Raw genomic sequence first — 17,500 nt, 5'->3', positions numbered from 1 at the left:
ATTGGCTACCATCAACATTTTTCTTGTAAAAGTTTTAAAAACACGAAGTTTTGCTCACTAAGAGTCTAAGATCATATTCATAAGCATCAAATTATGTGTTGTTTGTCGTTAAAGGGGGAACCATTACTTATATGTAGTGCGTGAGCATCACGTACAAAGGTACATGATAAGATTTCCCTTGCCTGGATGTAATACAATGTGTTCATGTCCACTACAGCATTGTGGGTCCCACCTTAGATTTAACCGAAACCGTTCATTTGATAGCACTTGCTTGCGTTGGATATATCCTATGTATCAAAAGTCACGAGTAGTCATAACTATAGCAAAACGTTTGTGCCTAACATGTTCAACCACCCCCATATAAGTTCAACTCCACAGTTTCAGACATCAGAGAACCATCAGTTCTAAGTTTTTTATGTTTTAAGTGTAGAAAAGAAAAAACTTTTATCTTCTAACATAGACGTTGAAGCAAAGCCCAACACTCTTTTTAAGTCTCAAGCATGACGAGAAATCAGAACATAAGAGCTTTGAAGGTTTCCTCTGATCTCGCCCATGTAATTGGATTGTGAATTTACTCTTCAAGAAGTGACCTTCAGCAATTCTAGGTATTCTGTTTCCATCATACATTCTTTGATTTCAATCTAGTGATTTATGAATGTGATCAAGGTCTCGTCCCAAAGAATATAAGGAGTTTAGTCTCTACTTTCTGACCAATGAAGTGCACTTATAGCTGGGCGGAGAATCCTGTTACACAAACTGACTTAAAAGGACCACTCCAACAAATTGAATGCCTAATTAGTTGATTTATGAGCAGGATTAGTAGGCTTTCTTCCTGCTCTGTTCACCTTCACCATTTCTCGATCATAGGTCATTGGGCTTTACTACCATGAAATCGTAGTTTTAGTTATCATTTCTGGTCATCAATTCAGTCAGAAATTGAAACCTAAGAATCCCTAGAAAACTTTATGACTGCTCATGAACAGGTAGGGACTTTGAGTTTTGATCCTGCACCAATAAAACAAAATCTCATTTCTAAGCCATTAAGTTACCCATTCAGGGAGCCAAATGATCAGTGCTAAAACTGCAAGTGATTCCTAAAGAAAGGACCAGCTGCAGCACCCAAAAGTTATTAACATAGAAATAATGCATTTAAAAGCATCTATTTATAACACATTAAGTCCTGAAAATTATATCATTACAACTGTCATGACATACCATTCTGTGAGCAGAGCCCTCGAAAAGGCACTGTTGAATCGTATAGGATTGAAAAAAGAAATACTTACAGATTTCATTGGGAACTTTAGCAATTACAGAGCATATGGAGACTGCCTTGTTATGCTCAGAAATGACTGTGAAGTCCAAACAAATATTCCAGGAATACTCAAGAAGCCATCTTGCTTTTATACCTTGCAGCGCAACTAACATAAACCAGCAAGTTCAAGAAACTGAGTGCAGCTAAGAGCCAAAAGAAGTAATCGAGATGACCCTCATTTAAGTTATCTGGAATCCACCCAGGTTTCCCTCCTTTGGTTGTTACAGACGTCACAATGGTCAGAATAAGGGAACTCAGGTAATTCCCCAGTGCAGTTGTAAGAAGTGATAGAGCGCTACACAAACTACGCATGGCATCAGGTGACTGATCATAGAAAAACTCAAGCTGACCAATAAAAGTAAACACTTCTGCAGCGCCAATCAAGAAATACTGAGGTATTTGCCAGAATATACTCATGGGTACCGCAGTATCTATGTGTATTAAATCATGGGCCTTTGCAATCTCCAAACGCTTGATCTCTACTAGTGCAGCCGCTGTCATGGATAATATAGAAATGAATAGGCCAACACCCATTCGTTGCAACTCTGAGAAACCTCTCTCCTTTCCCGTGAACTTCCTTGCTATTGGGACAAGAATTCGATCATAGATTGGAACCCACAAAATTACACTGATTACATCAAATGTTGACAACGATGCGGGAGGGATAGTGAAAGAACCGAGTTTGGTATCTAAGACCATCCCTTGTTCCACAAACATGGTAGACATCTGTGCATAAACAGCGGAGAACACTATGCCAGTAGCCCAGATGGGGAACATTCGAACCAGTATCTTAAGTTCCTCCACCTGTGTGACAGTGCAGAGTTTCCAAGGATCGGAGAAGTTGGCGGTCTTAACATCAAGATCTGACACTGTAGCAGCTTTGTCAAGGAACCTGGAGCATATGCCAATTGTTAAATTTGTAAGGCTTTACATGGTGTCCAAAATACAGAAGAGAACCATCATCTGCACTAAAGTCTAAAGATACATTTCAATTGAATGAATATCTTATTTGAATCCATGGCTGGAAAAAAAAAGGGCTAAATTAGCAACCTCACCACAAAAGTGAAAAGTGAAGTACTTTGTTTAAGCGTCTGGAAGATTCATTTCCACTAGGTTTACAAGATGATGCATTTAGTTGACACTGTATCTAACTCTTTAAGGGCATAGTTGTCAACCCGTGACTCGATTTCTTAATTTTATAACTCGTGACTCCAGTTTACAGAAATTTAGTTGAAAAAAATATAATTATATATCAAAAGATGAAGCATGTAAAAAATATAAGCCAATAGCACATAGATAAAACACTAAGCCAAAAATATAAATAACTATATGCTTGTAACTCACATGCACAAAACAATTAAGTTCTAAGCTCCAAGTTCTAAGTTCTAAACCATCAAAACAAGAAAACCCAGGCTCAGCAGGCCAGCGACTAGACTCATAAGAATCTTATTTTTCCGAGTCGACTCCCAGCGACTTATTAGAGTTACCATCCGACTCAGATGAGTCTTCAATAGAGGCAAGTCACCCATGTGACTCGCTTGAAAGCCCAGCGACTTAACTTGGGAGTTGACTCAGACAACTAGTAAGAGTTTGAAAGACAACTAGTAAGCGTTTAACAATATGTGGGTCAACCATGCGACTTGCCTCGAAAGCCCAACGGCTCAACTCGACTCAGGAGTTGACTCGTACGACTCGTAAGTGTTTGGCAACTACGTTTACAGATTAGCATACAAATAGTGATTGAGAGTTGAAAGTTGTGTTTTCAGTAAAGAAGTTTAAGACGAAAAATACTTGAGTTCATCACTATGCTCCAGCTTCCGACTCCCTTCAATCGCGGATGTTTTGTCCGGTAGTTCGTATAGAAGAGAACTGTCATGAGGGACATCTACATTCAACTTACGAAAAGATGCAACCACAACCTGGCACATTCTCGTAAGAGGGCTTCCTCCCGGTTTCTGAAACCTATAAAGAGGTGTTCCTGAGAAAAAACTTCCAATGGCCAGGCCCATGAACAATGTTGGAATGCCAAACCCTAAGCCCCATCCCGCATTATCTTGGATCCACACTAGAAAACTGCTTGATATAAGAGCACCAATGTTGATGGAGAAATAAAACCAATTGAAGAAAGAACCCTTTTTCACTCTCTCTTTAGGATCAGTGTCATCAAACTGATCTGCTCCGAAAGATGACACACAAGGTTTGATACCACCAGTCCCAAGTGCAATCAAATAGAGACCAAGAAAAAATACACCATACTGAGCTGCACTTGCTTCAGGGCAAACAGATCCCACACAAGAGGGGGGCTTCAATGCAGGAACTGATGCTGAAAGTGTCAATGTGCCCATTCCCTGTATACAAGTACAAAAAAGAGGGGCAACATTCAAAATAAAAAAGTACAAAAAGAGAGGTAAATAGTAGTTGCTTTATATAATTAAATAGGAAATTGGAGATCATACTACAATGTAGGCTTGAATAGTAATGCAAACTGGTGCAAAATTTCAATGATGGTTTATACATACAAGGAAGTAAATTGTGGAGAAAACTGCAATTGTCCAGTATCTCCCCCAATATGCATCTGCTAAAACAGCTCCAAGCAGGGGTGCGAGGTAGCAGGTACCAGACCAAGTGGTAACATTTCTGGCAGCGGAGACATTTCCTTCGTGTAGAATGTTGGTGAGATAAGTGACAAGATTTGTTGCAATTCCATAGTAGGCCAAACGCTCACAGCATTCAGTTCCTGCATTTTATGATATTACTATCTTTAGCACCAAAATGATTTCTGCCAGATATATGGCCGTCTGAGCAGTCGTTGGGTAGAGGAATACCTAGAATGAATGGGCATGCTCTCCAGTTGCCAGTTTTGTTCCTCAAGACAGGCTTTCCATTAATGTCAACTGAACGATCTCCCGTATATGGACCTTTACTATCTTCATGCTGAGATCCGAAAAGAAAAATTATCAAAAGAAAACGCTAAAAAGGAACATCAGATATAGGGGAAGTAATCAAACATTCCCAATTCACTAGGAAATGACATTCAAAAAGCACTTTCCCCAAGCATGGATTTAAATTTCGGATTTTGGTGATTTCGGATTCGGTCCCAACTGAAATCCGAAATTTCGGTATTTCGGCCTAAATTTAAAACCATGCCCCCAAGAAACTATAACCATAAGTTACAAAACATAGTGAGAGATACATAACATCAAACAATTGAAATTTGGAGTTCAAGGGTTTCTTAGATATGCAACTTCAGACATGAAAATCCACAAAAGTGCTCAGCTCTAGACTGGCATTGGATGTTAGATGGTATGGATAATATAGGCTCTCTTAGTGCAATACCTCAGAGTTATAAAGCATCACCAGTTTGATGCTGGATATCTATAGTCCATGGAGAATGCATGCAATCAAGCCACCTCTTATCAACTCAGGTATTCACTCCTAAATAACATATACCAGCTTTTTATGAATGCTCTTTTCGTTGTAGTAATTTAACAACGAATATCCGAGAATTTTTAGGTATCTTTATTTACAGGATGAAATGGGACTGTTCAATGGACAGGTTTACGCAGGGCTCAAAAACAAAAATATAATGTAGGTATGCCCAAATTGCTGAGTATTACAAACTTTTACGAGTTATAATTTATTAACTTGAATTTCCACATAGTCCAGCAATCAGAATAATATTACGCATTATATGGCTAAACCTTCTACAATAACAGAGCATAGGCCAACATAAGTATCAACCCTAACAATCCTGATACTAGTTACCTTGCAAAACCTGCACCAACTAGCACAAAAAGTCCAAATTATTAGCGTAAAGCAGTTTGTCAAATCAGGCCCCCCATGGGCAACTCAAGAAGAATATGCAATACAAAACACACGAAATAGCACTCAAGAAGGAAATAAGAAATAATATACCATGTCATAACAAGAAATTTAGACCTGTTGACTGTTGACAAAAGACTGGGACACTCTTATGGTAGAATCTAGAAGTGGTAAATGCTACATTAACCAACCAAAAGGAGGTAGAATATAGACATGAGTTTGTTATTAATTTTAATGGTTCATCATCATCATCATCAACAACAACAACATCAACAGCAACAGCAACAGCAACAGCAACAGCATCAGCATCAGCATCAGCATCAGCATCAGCATCAGCATCAGCATCAGCATCATCAGCATCATTACTTGTGTGTGTATGTGTGTGCTGTTGGGGGTGAGACTGCCTTCAAAATATTAAAATTTAAAAGCATAAACATGACTTCGAGCACATATTGACGAATTAAACTAATTGAATTTGGGATAATAAATATTTTATTAAATGATAATTTGGGATAATAAGTATATTAAAAAACTTCAGCTCAAAGTAGTCCCGGTTGAGAAAACCTTCGATTGTTCAGCATCTTATTATCCAACATGTATCCCCTTCACAAACATCCCTGGGGAAAGTAAGGAATTATTGCTAATGTATAGATAAAACTAGTTAAGGTTCTAGTAATAAGATTTTGCCATTACTTAAAAGAAGAAATCATCAAATCTTCCACTTGTCAGAAAAAATTGTGATACAAAGGCAAAGAAACCAAACAAAGCAGAGCCAAATGGAGGATGAAACAAATCCAAATTAATCATTCCCAATTGATAAGGATTGCCATGCTTATTAAATACAGGGGACATGATGAATTCAATCATATCAGACCCAATAGATCAGTGATGGGTGATAGTGAAATCAAGGTGTGCGATTCATCAAATTTAAATGAATCAAACCCAACAGATTAGAATTGGAATAATTATGGAATAAAGTCAGCAGACAGAAATCAAATGAATAAAGCCCAATTGAAATAAATTTGGAATTAATGTGACGAAAAACAACTGTAATAGAAAATTCCCAGACCGGCTATTTCAATAGGATGTCTAAAGAGGAAACTCAAAACAAAAAGTTAATGAAAAATGGTATTGTAATTGAAATAAAAAGAAGAAGAAAAAAAACCCTAAAAGGACAGAAAAAGATGCCTGACCTCTGAAACTCCATCTTCCAGCAGCAATCTCTCCTCCTCCAGAGAACCCATCGATCGAAATCGGAAGCAGAGTAATCGAAAGATAATTCCCAAAAATTAGGGTTTGGGGTGAATCTGTGGAGGCAATAATGAGGAGAGATGAGAATTTTGTATGGATGAATATTTGCAACAAAACTATTTGGTTCTTTTGATCGTGGGGTTTGTTATTGAGTGGGCCCCACTTCCGTCTTCGACCTTGAAAACGTGACCGGTAGGTACTAAAGTCTGTCCATGTGCAAGAAAACCATACTTAATTAGGGATGGTTTTATTTTTTAATTTCCTACTTAATTGGGGATTAATCTTACTAAAGTTTATGATTTTAAAACCCATTACATAGAACTCATTCATGATTAGAAATACCAAACCAATATTAATTAAGAACTAGATAGGCGTCAAGATCAATGGTGACTGATCAATTCCAGGGTCCCATCAAGGTTTAATTTATGTTGGAAGAACAGTAATTTTTTTTTTATCATTTTTCATATTAATTAGAGAGAAGATTTTTTTTTTTGTACTTCACTTTCCATTGGGGAGAGTTGTCAGGAAGCTTCCATCATGAGCCATATATCCAACAATACAGATGAACGATGACCAATTTTTTATGATAAGAACAATTCATCTCTCTAATTAAAATTTATAAGAAAGTCCCCCCTAAACCTTATATTTTATAACAACTAACTCCCTCTTTTTAATATGATCTTGAAGAATACCTTTTTCTTTGCCAAATAACCCCATTTTCATAAGGTCATTTGACACAAGTCACACTTTCAAAATATAGAAAAGAAAAGAAAAATCTTCTCTTTCATCTTTCAAAATATTAAAAAGAGATTCTCTAGCTTCCAATAAGATCGCAGTTCAATTTTTATATAAAGAGACCTTCAACTCTAAATAAGCCATTGCCATATCATTTCCTTTTAAATTGTGGAAACGAAAACATTTTCTATAAGAAATGTCTTTTTTGTAATCCAAACAAGGTCTTAAGGAAGACCCATCAGCTCTTATAAAAAAGGGATAATCACATTTACACCCCATCAACTATGGCCAAATTCCACTTCTGATCCCGTGGTATCGATTTCACCAAAGACACCCCCTCTTCTTTCTGACGTTGTTAAGTAGACCCCCTCTGTTGACGGTCCGTTAGTTTAACTTGATGGAATGACTTAAACTAACCATGGTTAATATTTTGAAGACATGAATACCCTCGCACTGGTTTTATGCCATTTCCAGAGGGATTAGGGTTACGCCATTTCCTTCATCACGGCCATGACCGTTGTCGCCATCTCCTACCGCCACCACCATTGCCATCTTGCTCATTTTTGAAACCCTCTTTCTTCCACCCTCGACCCATTTCTGAACCACAAAAACAAAAGAATATATATATATATATATATATATATATATATATATATATATATATATATATATATATATATATATATATATATATATATAGAGGAAAGTGTTTCTACTCGGCCGAGTAGAAAAGCTTATCTACTCCTCCCTTTAAAAAGTACAGTGGGCCCACACATTGTGGATGATCCAAAGCATTCATTTGATAGGTCTTATCATAGATAGGGTGTGCCCAAAAAATCAGCACCAAAGGGTCATCCTAGCCCTTCGTTTTGTTGGGCCTTGTAGAAACAGAATGGACGCATCTTACGCATCTTACACAGTGCGTCCATTCTGTTTCTACAAGGCCCAACAAAACGAAGGGCTAGGATGATCCTTTGGTGCTGATTTTTTGGGCACACCCTATCTATGTTAAGACCTATCAAATGAATGCTTTGGATCATCCACAATGTGTGGTCCCACTGTACTTTTTAAAGGGAGAAGTAGATAAGCTTTTCTACTCGGCCGAGTAGAAACACTTTCCTCATATATATATATATATATATATATATATATATATATATATATATATATATATATATATATATATATATATATATGAGGAAAGTGTTTCTACTCGGCCGAGTAGAAAAGCTTATCTACTTCTCCCTTTAAAATATATATATATATGAGGAAAGTGTTTCTACTCGGCCGAGTAGAAAAGCTTATCTACTTCTCCCTTTAAAAAGTACAGTGGGACCACACATTGTGGATGATCCAAAGCATTCATTTGATAGGTCTTATCATAGATAGGGTGTGCCCAAAAAATCAGCACCAAAGGGTCATCCTAGCCCTTCGTTTTGTTGGGCCTTGTAGAAACAGAATGGACGCATCTTACGCATCTTACACAGTGCGTCCATTTTGTTTCTACAAGGCCCAACAAAACGAAGGGCTAGGATGACCCTTTGGTGCTGATTTTTTGGGCACACCCTATCTATGATAAGACCTATCAAATGAATGCTTTGGATCATCCACAATGTGTGGGCCCACTGTACTTTTTAAAGGGAGGAGTAGATAAGCTTTTCTACTCGGCCGAGTAGAAACACTTTCCTCATATATATATATATATATATATATATATATATATATATATATATATATATATATATATATATGAGAGAACATTTCCTACACACTTGTGTAGGTAAGTTACCTACACACTAGCTTAAAATACAGTGGGGGCCCACATTGTTTGGGTGATCCAAATAATTCATTTGAATGGTCCTCACATAGATAGGGTGTCCACAAAAAATCAGATCCATAGGATCATCCCAACCCTACGATTTGTGGAGGTAAAATGGACATGTATAAACCTTCACAAATTAGTCCATTTTTTGCTTCCATAGTTTGAATGGTTAGGATGATCCTATGGATCTGATTTTTTGTGGACACCCTATCTATGTGAGGATCATTCAAATGAATTGTTTGGATCACCCAAATAATGTGGGCCCCCACTGTATTTTAAGCTAGTGTGTAGGTAACTTACCTACACAAGTGTGTAGGAAATGTTCTCTCTCATATATATATATATATATATATATAGAGAGAGAGAGAGAGAGAGAGAAAATGGTTCCTAAGGGTGCCCTCATATAGCTTATATGAGGTGGCTCTTTAAAAACATAGGGGCCCCACATTGTTAGGATGATCCGAAGCATTCATTTGAAAGGCCACATCATAGATATGGTGTGTACAAAAAATCAGCTCCATTGGATCATCCTAACACCTCCAAAAGTAGGGGCAAAAATGGATAGACACATTTTGTCCACAAATCTGCCCATTTTTGCCCCCACTTTTGGAGGGGTTAGGATGATCCAATGGATCTGATTTTTTGTACACACCCTATCTATGATGTGGCCTTTCAAATGAATGCTTCAGATCATCCTAACAATGTGGGGCCCCTATGTTTTTAAAGAGCCACCGCAGCTAAGCTTAGCTGAGGGCACCCGCAGGAACTGCAAGCTCATATATATATAATTATCCCTATATATATATATATATATATATATATATATATATATATATAGAGAGAGAGAGAGAGAGAGAGAGAGAGATTCTCTTCTTCACTCCACCGCACACAATGAAACCCCACCCCATCAAACCCACATTTCAAGAAAAAAACATTGATAAAAACAAAAAAAGCCCTAAAATATTAGGGTTTCTGTGCAAATTATGATAATGATGTGAATGAAGACAAATAAAACTCCTACATCGAGGGTTTACGTTGATAAATAAACAAGGGTTTGAATGAAACCCTAATTTTAAGTTTTCACATATGAAAACCTTAATTTTTAGTTGGGGAGGACGAGGGCATTATAGTCATTTCCTCCGCTCTGTCCACTCCGTCACGTTAAAAAACCCCATAGAAAGATGAGGGCATTATAGTAATTTACTCCTCTCCGTCACGTTAGAAAACTCCACGGAAAGATGAGAGGGTGTTTTTCGTGAAGTCGATACCGCGGGGACCAAAGTAGAATTTGGCCAGGAGGTGTAAATGTAATTATCCCTATAAAAAAAGACAAGAAAAGAAGAAAAAAAGAGCTATATATGGAGATGCATTACTGCACATAGAAACCATAGTTTGCCGTATGTGTACGCATGCTCGTAATATCACAACAATTCCAATCAAAGTGATTTCGTATTCAGTGTAACTAATTCACTATATAAATATCACATATGCATAGTGATCATGGCCGTTAACTTAGTGGCCCACAGCGTGAATGGGTCATATCCCAATACCCCAATGATTAAGCAATCCTAGCCATTCAATCAATGCCAAATTTTGCCTATTTAATCTGAAATGTTACACTTTGTTGCTCACTTTTTATGCAAAGTCCAACTACAGGCCACTGATTTAATGGTTGAGATAGTTACATTTGGTGGTTTTGTACTATGGTCCCACATGATAGCCCACTAGATCAAGTCATATCGGTGCGAAAAAAAAAGGAAGGAGAGTGATACTAGATCACATCTATAACTTCTTTACGGGCATCATGAAACAAAAACCAGCAGAAAACTGTGGAAAGGAATCTATGGATACGTAAAGAAACAACATGACTGTTCTTAAAAGCAAAGGATCATTAGAAGGGCCGCAATATTAAAATAACAATTCAGTCCTTGTAATGTGTGATTACCTCCAAAAGCAAGGCAAGCAAGCAAGCAATGCACAAAGAATCGTATGTACCATACCAAGTACTTCACGTACTTGTATATATATAAACATTTCTAGCAATTGATTGAATGGGCTTCAGGTACTAAAAGTCTAAAACCATGGTTCTCACAATCATTCTACCCCAAGAAGAAGACTCCTCTGCCGTCATTAACTCTGTTTTCGCTTCCAGATATGTCAGAGATCCCCTACCAAGGTATTGTTTTTTATGGTTTCTTTTTCAGGCACTGTTTGGTTTGCAGGAAGTTTTTGGAAGAGAAATTTTTTCCAGAATTTCTTCTTTCTCATTGTTTGTTTAGACATGGAAAAAAGTAGCTTGAACCACCACAATTCAAGTTTTATCTAGTAAGACCTTCAATTTAAAAGGATATTCATCTAAATAGGTCATAATCAGTCTCAGGGAGATGATATTTCCTCCAACTTTTTTTAGTCTTTCCCTGAAAATTACTTTATTTTCAGGAAAAGAAAACAAAGACAAGGTTAAGAATGCAGTTATTTTTAGGAGAAGACAAACAAAAGAGGTGGGAATGGTGAAAAAAGGGTGGAAATATCGCCGACCTTCTTTTTATTATTTTATTTGTTTACCTAATTAACCCGGAATTTATGGAGGAACTTGGTGCGGCACCTTATGTCTTATTGATAAGAAAAAAAAAATAGTTACAAGAGGAGGACATAGAACCTTGCCTCTAACCCATCAAGATACAAGAGAACATAAAACCCCTTTTTAAAGAAAAACAAGCAATATTTATTTTGTGCGAATATGAAGGATACATAATATATTGGTCACATCTAACATCACCTCTAGAGTTTTTGGGGAGGGTACCCTAATCTACGGGTGTTCATTATTCGGATATAACCGAAAACCGAACCGAACCAATCTAATTCGGTTATTTTGGTTCAGTTTTTTGGATAATTGGTTCGGTTTCGGTTTTGAATCAACTCGTCATTCGGTTTTCAGTTTCGGTGTCGGTTACCCAAAAAAATAAATTAGGTTTATCCGAAAAACCGATTTGTCTTTAATCCAAAAGATAGTGGCTTTTGGCTTTTGCAAAGATTTCCTCTTTTGTTTGTCCTCGTTAGCCTTTACTCATTTGTTTTTATATTAAATTAATAATGCTTTTGACTTTTGGCAGCTTTTGAGTACTTTTCTTCAAAACCATGGTTTTAAATTTCGACCGAAATTCGAAATTTCGGATTTCGGTGGAGACCGACACCGAAACCACCAAAAACCGAAATGGTCATTTATTTCGGCCGAAATTTCGGAAATTCCGGTTTTTCCGAAATTTGACCCAAAAAATCTGTTTTTTTATAATTAATTTAATATTTCACGAAATTTAATAATGAATAAAATATTTGTTTCGATTTTTGTACCAGATTTCGACCGAAATTTCAAGGTCCGAAATCAGTACCTAAACCGAAATTTTAAACCTTTCTCAAAACCATGGGCTGGTTTTCACATTCTTCAAAAAAATTATGAGACTTATGACAACCCATGTGACTTGTAGAGGAAGGTATGCAGATAACAACGAAAGGGCTAGTTTAACAAAGGGCTGATTTAGGAAGGTCTGCATATGAAAACCCAAATTTTAGTTCTAGCAAAGTTATTTGGGTGTTTCTTCCAAGTTTTCGTTTCTCATTTTTAGAAACCCACTTCGGCCATGGCTCCATCGATACCCAATACGGCAATCCCACATTCAGCCGCTATTAGGGCTTGGATCCGAAGGAAAAGGAAAGGGAGAAGGAGAAGGGATCAGGCAAACATGTGAATGTATCACTTCATATTAGGTGATTAGTGTCTCTTTACTTTTCATCAAATCTGTGCATTTTGTATTTTGTGTCAAAATCACCATTCGGTTTTTACCGAACTAACCGAAAACCGAACCGTATTTTTCGGTTATCCTATAAATCGGTTTCGGTTTTAGTTTTTAGGTAACTGAAAATTTTCGGTTTCAGTTAATTTTGGCTCATTCGGTTCGGTTTTAACTGATTGAACACCGGCCTAATCCCAGTTGAATAGATTAATTTTGGTATCATAAGCATTATTGGCCAAGGTGTCCGCAACAAGATTATCTTCCCTGAAAATGTGAGTAATAACCAAGGTTTAAAATTTCGATTTTGGTACCAGTTTCAGACTTCTGAAAAACTGAAATTTCAGACGAAATTTGGTAAATGGCGAAATTTCTAATTTCACCAAATTTCGGTTTCAGTGATTTCGGTCCGAAATTTGGGATTTCTGTCGAAATTTAAAACCATGGTAATAACAAAATCCATGAAGTATATTTGTTATTTCTTTCACGAGATTTGCTAGTGTCCATTGCAAAAGGCATTTTGCATATAGTTTGTCGCATGTCAGAGTAGCCACAGCATGAATGATGACAAAATCTGCTGAAAAGTGAGCCTCTGTGGCTGCTCTGACATGCGACAGATCATCTGCGAAATGCCTTTTGCGATGGATGCTAGCAAATCCCTTCTTTTATATTATAAGAAGCATCACTATTTTACTTCAGACTATCAGATTCAATCCAGATTCTATTAATCCCTAAAGCATCATAAGACCATCTCTTACTAATGTTTTAATTTTTTCCCTATGATTGGGATATTGATAGTGATTTTTTCGTTACTTTGTGTGTGGGAAACGGATGGTTTTCAGATTTACAATGCCACAGAAATCAATTCCAAAGGAGGCGGCATATGAGATAATCCACGACGAGTTATTATTAGATGGTAATCCGAGGCTTAATTTAGCTTCCTTTGTTACGACATGGATGGAACCAGAGTGCAATAAACTGATGCTGGAAGCCATCAACAAAAACTATGTAGACATGGACGAGTACCCGGTCACCACAGAGCTTCAGGTGAGTACCCTTAAAAATCAAGTGAAGCTAAACACATTAGAAGTAGAAAAGAAACTAGCCCGTCATAGGCCAATGTGCAGGACAAAAACCCAATCTTCATTGAGGTTTATAAACTCGGATTGACTAAGTTTTGACTTGGCGAGTTGGGGTTGATTTGACTAAAATCCTAGAGCTCACCCTAGATTTCTCTAGTTGGGCCATATGTTTAACTTGTCAATATAAACCTTGGTCTCACATGGTACGAGTTAACTATATCCATGTTCAAGTTTATGTCTACCAGTGCCTAAAACTAAGCGAGGTCTTGATCCATCCTGAAATCCATAGCTTACGGTCCAAAGAAAACAAACTAAAGTCTCATCTAGAGAAATCTAGGGTGAGCTCTATTTCATTTGAAATAGGAAATCCAGAGCGTAACATAGGCATAAATTTGCTTGATTTCAATTTCAAATGACAAAGTTATGAACATCTAAATTTGTGTAACTTAGAATCCATCCTGAAATCCCTTGAGTCTGGCCTTTTTGGACGTTGCAATAATTTTCTTGATCTGCAACAATTTTAGCTATATCACTTCGCTTATGTTGCTCTTGTAGAACCGGTGTGTGAATATGATAGCTCATCTCTTCAACGCCCCCATGGGTAAGCAAGAGGCATCAGTTGGAGTAGGGACGGTGGGGTCTTCGGAAGCAATCATGTTGGCTGGATTAGCATTCAAGAGAAAATGGCAGAATAAGAGAAAGGCCGAGGGGAAACCCTATGACAAGCCCAACATTGTTACGGGTGCCAATGTCCAGGTATATATTGGGTGCATTACACACTGTGAATGTTGTGGAATCGCCTTAAATCACTTCAAATATCATAATTTTCGTGTCAAAATCGTAATTGCTCCTCCCATTTCTCAATGTCTCCACTTTCAAGAGGCAGTTTTTGCTGATTTTCCAAAGCAAAGTGGACTAGTTTTAGGCAATTCTGTTGTGTGTTTCACACACTCCCGGAAAACGAGAATGGTTTAAGGAAATGTTCATAGCATCTAATGAATGTTAAGATGACTGAAATGATTTTTTTTAAGTTGAATTGTCAGGTTAAATCATGTTTTTTTATGACTAATTGGTAATATTTTACAGATTAGAGGTTTATAAGTTAAAATCCTTCTCCTTGTATATTGATGATAATGATGAACTTGGCGTAGGTTTGTTGGGAGAAATTTGCAAGGTATTTCGAGGTGGAATTGAAGGAAGTGAAGCTGAGTGAGGGTTACTACGTGATGGATCCTGTAAAGGCAGTGGAAATGGTGGATGAGAACACTATCTGCGTTGCAGCCATCCTTGGTTCAACTCTCAACGGTGAATTCGAAGACGTCAAGCTTCTAAACAGTCTTCTCATGAAAAAGAACAAGAAAACTGGGTACAAGAAAAGCCTTCTCTTCAGATGTGCAAATAGCAAGGGAAAACATAGGCAGACGGGCGTAGATCAAATTTCACGTTTCTAGGAAAAGATATTAAGATTGAATTTTATAATTTTAATGGGGGAGAGAGGGTTGGTCTGTTCATCCCTCCACCCCAAGCATACTAAATTGATTTTAAGTAGCCCTCCTAAATAGACTATGGATATAGATAATGTGGTTTTTAACGTTTTGTACAGATGGAATACACCGATCCACGTTGATGCGGCGAGTGGTGGATTCATAGCGCCATTCCTATACCCAGAACTGGAATGGGATTTTCGGCTGCCATTAGTGAAGAGCATCAATGTCAGTGGACACAAGTATGGCCTCGTTTATGCTGGAGTTGGTTGGGTGGTTTGGAGGAGCAAAGAAGATTTACCAGATGAACTCATCTTCCACATCAACTATCTTGGATCTGATCAACCAACATTCACCCTTAATTTCTCCAAAGGTATGAAAGAAAGCAAATGTTACATGTAAGTAAACCAAAGGCTGATAAAATCCTAACCTTTCAATTCATGGCAATGCTATTATATGGGAAATAAAGGCCTTGGACACTAATATTGAAGCTTCTCCGCAAGTGAAACTTACCACTGTTTCATCAACCAAATCCAGAACTGAAAGGAAAAAAAAAATAATGTAATTTGATGGTGCTTGTGCAGGATCCAGTCAGATCATAGCTCAGTACTATCAGTTCCTACGAATGGGTTTCGAGGTGATGTACTATCTCTAGAATCTTCTTCTTCTATGAGGGAAAAGTAATAGTATTTTAGTAAATGAAGACAGAGTAGATACAACATCCATCAATTTTCATTTTTAAACTACAACTTTCATTGAATAGAAACAATGACAATCAAGAATTGGCAGAGTACGCAAGAGAAAACATACTCTTAAAAATGGAAAGTGGATGTTCCGGCATGAATCTCAGCATTCTCTTGCTCTGATTTTTCATTTTGGTTATTTTGAACTAAAAGGGCTCCACTCCTTGGCGAACCAATATGTTATTGGCTGTGTAACCTGCCATCACAATGTGATGTGAGACCTTGTTGCCCCATTTCCAGTTCAAAGGGGCCATGGTTCAATGCCTTGATTTTTGCAGATTGTAGCAAAATTGTCCAAAACTTGAAAACACAACTGGACTTGAAAGTGGGTCGAAACTAGTGAACTCAAATGAGTCGCTGCAGATTCAATAAGAACGTAGAGGCCATTTTCCTACCAATCAGTATGAATTTAAGATATATAAATAGTTTCCATACATTAAAAAAATGAATGGTTTAGCCTCTCTTGACGGAATCTGATCAATGACAGTGGGCTGGATTTGTGTTCACTGATCAGAACAACAAACCCGATCAGCTCCATTCCCCAAATGTGAGGCCTAAAAGTAACAGTTAGAAGAGAATCGTAACAAATAGTATGAGTTTTTAGCACTTTTTTTTTCCAATTAGAAACCTGCAATTAAGGAGAGGCACCATTACTAAAGCAAGGGAGAGTAAATATCATTTCCTTGAAATACATTATGTGATGATTATTCAAATGAAGATAGCTTACTTAAATCATGAGCTTCTCTCACCATGTGTTTGGTGCAGGGCTACAAGAATGTGATGCAAAACTGCATGGAGAGTGCTAGGGTTCTACGAGAAGGGCTAGAGAGAACTGGGCGTTTTGACATGATCTCCAAAGATAAAGGAGTACCCGTGGTGGCCTTTTCATTCAAAGACAAGGAGAATAGCTTGGCCTTCAAGCTCTCAAAGGCTCTGAGGAACTACGGATGGATTGTGCCGGCTTACACGATGCCGGCTAACATCGAATACATGACTGTTCTTCGAGTGGTCATTCGAGAGGACTTTGGACGAGGGCTGGTCGAGAAGCTGCTCTCCCACATGGGAGCCGCATTGAAGGAGTTAGATGCTCCACTTGCCATGCCTGTTCCAAGGTTCAAATTTACAGTGGAATTGAAAAATGACAATGTGGGTGAAGGCGTTTCACAAGTGCCAATTGCTGTGTACTGGAAGCAAGAATCGGAGACAGAGAGAACCGAGGTATTACTGCTCGGTGGCAAGACTAAAGGAGCTTGTTAAACATAGATGCTCAACATAAAATATATGCATGTATGGTGCAAATACTTGCTAACTATGTCATGACTAAAATAAAAGAAATACCCTTTAAATTATCAAAAAGATACATTGTAGTTACCTTATTATTATGAGAAAAGTGTTTCTGCGCACGGGAGCTCCCTCCCTGCGCACAAGTGGCTTAAAAAGCCACCGATTGGTCGCTTTTTG

The 17,500-nt window shown here is 37.6% G+C and overlaps 2 protein-coding genes across 2 annotated transcripts; one reads left to right on the top strand and one right to left on the bottom strand.

Annotated features, from left to right (window-relative positions):
- Positions 1-1,144: 1,144 nt before the first annotated feature.
- On the bottom strand, positions 1,145-6,508 carry LOC143877855 (protein NRT1/ PTR FAMILY 8.3-like). Its single transcript, XM_077380130.1, has 5 exons — positions 6,328-6,508; positions 4,138-4,246; positions 3,832-4,049; positions 3,104-3,660; positions 1,145-2,204 (listed from the first exon to the last, which is right to left on the bottom strand). The coding sequence occupies exons 1-5, from the start codon at positions 6,376-6,378 to the stop codon at positions 1,382-1,384; spliced, it is 1,758 nt and encodes a 585-aa protein (XP_077236245.1). The 5' UTR covers positions 6,379-6,508; the 3' UTR covers positions 1,145-1,381.
- Positions 6,509-10,961: 4,453 nt separating this feature from the next.
- LOC143876795 (glutamate decarboxylase 4-like) lies at positions 10,962-17,395 on the top strand. The gene is made up of 7 exons (XM_077378489.1): positions 10,962-11,118; positions 13,573-13,777; positions 14,368-14,568; positions 14,964-15,178; positions 15,416-15,669; positions 15,881-15,933; positions 16,805-17,395. Exons 1-7 carry the CDS (start codon positions 11,024-11,026, stop codon positions 17,294-17,296), a joined length of 1,515 nt encoding a protein of 504 aa, XP_077234604.1. The 5' UTR covers positions 10,962-11,023; the 3' UTR covers positions 17,297-17,395.
- Positions 17,396-17,500: the final 105 nt, after the last annotated feature.

The sequence above is a fragment of the Tasmannia lanceolata genome, unplaced genomic scaffold (assembly GCF_043159265.1).
Source record: "Tasmannia lanceolata isolate RefF3 unplaced genomic scaffold, GAP_Taslan_0.1 ptg000005l, whole genome shotgun sequence".
NCBI classification, from domain to species: domain Eukaryota; kingdom Viridiplantae; phylum Streptophyta; class Magnoliopsida; order Canellales; family Winteraceae; genus Tasmannia; species Tasmannia lanceolata.
This window is presented reverse-complemented; position numbering and strand designations above follow the sequence as displayed.